Source organism: Ostrea edulis, chromosome 2, assembly GCF_947568905.1.
Source record: "Ostrea edulis chromosome 2, xbOstEdul1.1, whole genome shotgun sequence".
NCBI classification, from domain to species: domain Eukaryota; kingdom Metazoa; phylum Mollusca; class Bivalvia; order Ostreida; family Ostreidae; genus Ostrea; species Ostrea edulis.
Window position 1 is genome coordinate 92,615,898 of NC_079165.1, and position 6,000 is coordinate 92,621,897.

The 6,000-nt window shown below is 37.2% G+C and overlaps 1 protein-coding gene across 2 annotated transcripts in view; it reads left to right on the forward strand.

The window, feature by feature from the left end:
* The window catches only part of LOC125678444 (uncharacterized), a 30,930-nt gene extending 26,067 nt beyond the window's left edge, over positions 1-4,863 (forward strand). For both annotated transcript variants that reach the window (XM_056155511.1, XM_056155512.1), the window contains exon 3: positions 1,845-4,863. In XM_056155511.1, the coding sequence (XP_056011486.1) occupies positions 1,875-2,861 (987 nt within the window). In that variant the 5' untranslated portion in view covers positions 1,845-1,874 and the 3' untranslated portion in view covers positions 2,862-4,863. The remainder of the gene's footprint in view (positions 1-1,844) is intronic.
* The last annotated feature ends 1,137 nt before the right edge of the window (positions 4,864-6,000 follow it).

Genomic DNA, 6,000 nt, shown 5'->3' on the forward strand with positions numbered 1-6,000 from the left:
CACTAAATTTTTATGCTAGTTATATGATATGATTTTGTGTGAGAGAGGTGTCTTCTTTATCATTTCTATGAAACAATCCCGTGGGGATCCGGGTAGGAATAAATCCTTAATATCCCTTGCTTGTCGTAAGAGGCGACTAAATGGGACCGTCCTTCGGATGAGACCGCAAAAAAAAAAAAAACCAAACAAAAAAACCGAGGCGCCGTGTCACAGCGGGTGTGGCACGATAAAGATCCCTCCCTGCTCAAAGTCCGTATGTGCCGAGGATAAGCCTAAAGAAGTATAGCGCACTTGGTAGGCAATTTCGCCTACATAAATATTTTTTCTTGAATATTTTTTTTTTTACAAATATTCTGCTATACAATGTCAGTTTATACTTGTGTTTACCCAAATTACTCAATAAAGATATCTATATGTTGATAGTATCTTTATTTGACAAGCATAAACATCACCGTGATTATATAGAGTAAAAAGTAGATGTAACGTAATGGGCCTAAAAAAAATTGCAAACTGTTGCAAAAGGCCACTCTACACTGAAATTGTTTTACTTGAGTATGGCTGTACATAAGTCCATTTGAAGAAATTTGGTTTAAGGTGGTCCTCTTCTTGAAAATGGCTTAATATGACAAAAATTGTTCTCAAAATTTACCTCGAGATTTAGCAGCCTGTCAAACTTTAAACTTACATGCTTGGGTGGCCTAGTGGTTTAGATGCTTGGCAATCTTACACTTAAAGCATACATTCCGAGTTCAAGTCCAATATTTTCCCAATCTATTTTTTTTTTCATTTGGGGGGGGGGGGGGGTCGTTTTCTTGAGGGGTGTTTTAAATGTGATACATAAATTATAACAAATATTAGTAATTTTCATCATAACATCCAATATTTGCAAGTTACGACTAAGGCATTTATTCCGATATCACTGTAGTTCTGTTTGTTTACACTAACCTGTTCCTGTGTGCACAGGATTTTCAAACCGTAATGTGGCTGACGAAAAGCTAAGCAAATACTACAAGAAAAGGGGCACAAATGCATAGCATGTAATAAGTAAAAATAGGTCAAGGGAGGAAAAGAACTGTTATACAGCTTCTCAAAAGTAAATATAAAAAGTCACGTAGCAACTGTCATAGGCAAAGGAAAACACTCGAATTATCAACCAAAGGCAAATGAACTGATGAAATCTATTAAAGGTGCTGCAGCCATGTAAGAAAAAGACAGTGAGCTAAGTAATGTCATATGTAAAAACTGTTCATCATTCCACATAGAAACATGGTTTATTGATTAAAGAACGACTCATATAAATGTCAGTAATGCTAAACTGCGGCAGTTATTTATCTTGGTTAACTAAACATTAAAAACGTTGGAATGACATTTAAAAATAAAACGCCAATCTATTATTGGAAACGGGTGTTTTCCTTTTAGATTTCTGAGTCGGCCGTTTCGTCAGCAAAAGCGATATACCTCTTTGGCAGCCCTTCACCCCCAATGGTGACGTCTCCATATGAGTGAAAAATTCTCAAACGGGATGTTAAACAATATTTAATCAATCAATGGAATCGAGATATGAATGAAAATGTTAATAGATAAAACATCCTCCTTGTATCTTATTGTGGAGTTGAAGGGGACATCAAGACATTTTTTCTTCTCATATAGAAGCTTAATTTCTGGACATAAGTATTTCAAATATGAAGAAAAAAAACAACAGCGAAGAACGGATCAAATTCGATATTTTTGAAAAGCATTGGGGTGTTTTCTTTATCATCTCTATGAAAATTATTTCTCAATCAGTGTATGTGATCTGTATCTATGTACCGGTATGTGAGTTACACGGAGTTTCATGTTTTCAGTGTGTCTGCATGCAGTGAACATATACCAATATGGCAGAAATCCAGTTTGCCCAAGACATCATACGATGCGACATTTGTCCAACTGATGTGGAGAAAGAAGCGGCGGAAATTTTCTGCAAGAGCTGTAAGAAACACCTCTGTCAATCATGCGTTGGCAAACACGTGTTGTCATCAAAGATGGATCACATTGTTGTGAAGTTTCTGGAACACATAAGAGTTAGGACTTTAATATCTCCGACTGTAATTCGAACGGTAGACAGTGGGTATATTCCTTTATCAAGAGTAGTAAAGTCACGCGACGAATATATGTGGACCTCTGCAGACATGAATACAATGAAGAAATTGGACTTAAATGGAATTGTCATAGAAACAATCAGTAGCGGATCGATTCATTCCCCTTTTGATATCGCTTTGAATAAAATGGGGGAGCTGATGTTTACTGTTTCAGCGGCAAAGGTATTAAATGTTATCAGGGGTCAAAAAGCAGAGACATTGATTACAGTAACTGGAGGATGGACACCCCGAGGTCTTTGTAGTACAGCAAAAGACGAAATACTTGTTTCCATGTTCAAAGCTGGGGAAGCAGACAAAATTGTTCGCTATTCCGGAGTCACAATTATTCAGGAAATCTGGCGTGATTCAAATGGCCATTTCCTCTTTCGAGACGCCTCTTACGTTTGCGAAAATGCAAATTCGGATATTTGCGTGAGTGATGCCGACTCTCACTGTGTTATTGTCGTCAATAGTTCGGGAATCCCCAGATATAAGTACACTGGGGGTCCACAATCCCAGTTTGAGCCCGGACACCTTGCCTGCGATAGATACTGTCACATTCTGATCGCCGATAGAACTAAGCACTGTATTCATATTACAGATAAAGATGGGAAATTTATGTTGCTTGTTGACAGACTCCTTATTCAGGCACCAGTTGGAATTTTCATAGACGATAACGATATGATGTATGTGGCTGAACGAAAGTCTGGAAAAATCAAAATGATTAGATATATGAATGATTAACATCAACTGTTTATTGTTGACTTTTTGGATGTAAGGCTACAAGAATTGATTTTTTTGTGGCACTTTTTTGTTTTTTAGGATGTTGATTTATACCCAATTTATATGAATACATGAAAATGCTTTCAGTCCTATCTTTGAGAAAATTTAACATCTGTTTTACCACTGTAAGCGCAGTGTTTGGAGTCTGAAATGTGTGTATATTTTGTTCCATTTTATAAATGATGATTTCGAAAATCTTTCATATAGACAATCAAATCTAAACAATAAAATATATCTTCTAGAATATTACCTTAAAGACAAACGAAAAAGATTATCTAAGAACAGTCACTTGCAACATTGAAATATTAATTTAGGTTTGATGTAGTAAGTGGATTGGAATGTGAAAATTTGGGTGGTTTATTTTGTTTCTTGTCTATTTTTGTGTTTTCCTTTTCTTTCTATTTTTTGGTCGTCGGTATTTTTGTTTACACCCTCTATTCATTCCTCCGAAAATAGGAAAGTTTGTCATCAAATTATAGAAGCACATCAAATTCAGGAGTAAACTAGTTCTAATTGTAACGGGGACCGTTACAGATGTTCCCCAAACCTCCCCCAATTAAAAAGTGATGTCCTTGTGAATCTATAGGAAAAAATCATTTTATTTTAGCCTTTAATTACATGTAGTACGTTCAATATGGTCATTTCAGTACCAAGAAATGAAAGAAAGCGTTGCACGTGCATACACGCGCACGCGTGTATGATTCCGAATTTTTGTTGATGTCGTTCAACAGGCATTTGTATCATATACCCACAGGATGAATTTCATAACGTTTCTAACAAATATAAGGAAGTTATAGCGATTTTAAAATCGTCCAATCAGAAATCAGAACACGTGCATGCACGTGATGAGCAGTAATTCTAACCACAGCAATTTGTAAGGAGTACCAAGACACATCAAAACCCCTAATATCAATAGAATTTGAAGAAAAACAAAAACGTTGTCGTCCTTTAAAAATTGAACATTTAAAAAACGTTGCACGCGCATGCACGTGTGCGTTGGCATTTTTTTGTTACACCAATATGTCGATACACATAGTGTCTACCTATGCTGTGAATATCATCTCATTCGCTTCATAAATAAGATAGTTACAAACGTTTGAGTATTATCCAATCAAAATGAAGCGCACGTGCATGCGCGTGCAAATTGGTAATTTTGACCATGCAAATCAGTTAAGGGTCTCAATATCTACCTACGATATAAATTTCAAGCCATTTCAATGAACAACAAAAAAGTTAGACTGATTCCAAAGTTAGTGTACAAATTTTGTAATGCGCGTGCACGCGCATGCGTGCGCGTGCTGACAAAATAACTATTATTTTTCATATGTACAAATGATATACTATCATCCTATTTAGGTTTTATAATGATTCCTTCAATATTCTGATTTTCCATTTTTTGTACCAAAATTGCAATGCACGTGCGCGCGCGTGCATGCACGTGCAGACAAAATGACTATCACTATGCACATCTACAAACGCTATACTATCATCCTGGAAAGTTTCATATCGATCCCTTTTGTAGTTTCTGAGAACACTACCGGACAAAAAAGTACCGGAGAAAAAGAATAATAAGAATAAGAAACAGAGTAAAAACAATATGTTCCCAAACTTTGTTTGGGGAACATAAATATAGTTATTTGAAGTGCAGGCAGTGGTAGGTATCAACCATCCACTCAGCTGGGCTTGATTTTAGCCGTGCAAATGCATTTGTGCAATATATTTGATCCATTATTTTCACCGAAACACTTTTACAGTTTCTATGCATCTGATAGCCCTTTGCTTCCACCATAATATTTTCACATTTTCTTTCCAGCTCAGGGACTACATCTGTTTTATCATTATTATAGATTGTTGGATTTTTATCATCTCTTGTGCATTTTAGGATTGATATTGTCATAGTGTGCTTTAAAACCACAATAAAGTACCCGCAGAACTTCTGAATAAAATTATATGAATATCGATATCAGCAAAATTTTCTTTGTTCAATGAAAAGGTGGAGATAACGAACAGTGATCAATCTCATAACTCCTTTAAGGAATACAAAATCAAGAGTTTGGCAAACACGGACTTCTGGATATACCAGAGGTGGGATCAGGTGCCTAGGAGGAGTAAGCATCCCCTGTCGATCGGCCATACCCGCCGTGAGCCCCATATCCTGATCAGGAACACGGGAGTTACAATGTATCCGTAGTCAAAACTAAACAAAATATAAATTCCAAAAGAAATCAAACATTGAACCTGTATGAGATATGTTGTATTGGATCAATCTCACAACTCCTATAAGGAATACAAAATAGAGTTGAGCAAAACGAACCCCTGTACGTACCGAATGTGGGATCAGGTGCCTAGGAGAAGTAAGCATCCCATGTGAGCTCTATATCTTGATCAGGTAAACGGAGTTATCCGTAGCCAGCATAAGTGTGCAAATAACGGCATAACAATTGGTATGAAACACGTCAGACAGCATTTGACCCAATGATAGGTTGTATTGGCAAACTAGATCGTTATAACGATCATAGAATTTGCGAAATGCTGACTTTAATCGAGACTGTTGAAACCCCTGTATCGTCAACTGGTTTGTCAGTAGTTTGTCTTGATGCCCCGCATGTGGAAGACCGGGGTTCGAATCCCGGCTGTGACAGACCCAAGTCGTTAAAACAGGTAGTGACAGTTCCATCGCCAAACGCTCGGCATCAGGTGTGAATGTCACGGGTCCTCGGAGTTGACTTTAAAAACGAATGTCCCGTGTCACAGTAGGTGTGGCACGCTAAAGAACCCTCACTGCTCAGTGGCCATAAGCGATAAGCATAGGCCTAAATTAGAAGCCCTTCGCTGGTCTTGGTGACGTCTCCATATGAGTGAAAAATTCTCGAGTGAGACGTTAAGCAAGAAACAATCAATCAGTCAATGATTTAAAAACTGACCATATGTAGAACAAGCTCTTGCGTATCGAATCAGTTGAGAGATATAAACTCCATATGCTGGTGATAATGGAATATTGCTACATAAATATGGGAAGTTGACGATGGAAAAGCTGAAATCATCCCGTTTGTCATACAGTTGAGTTGTCAGTTTTCCGCTAATGTCTACTTTCAAAAAA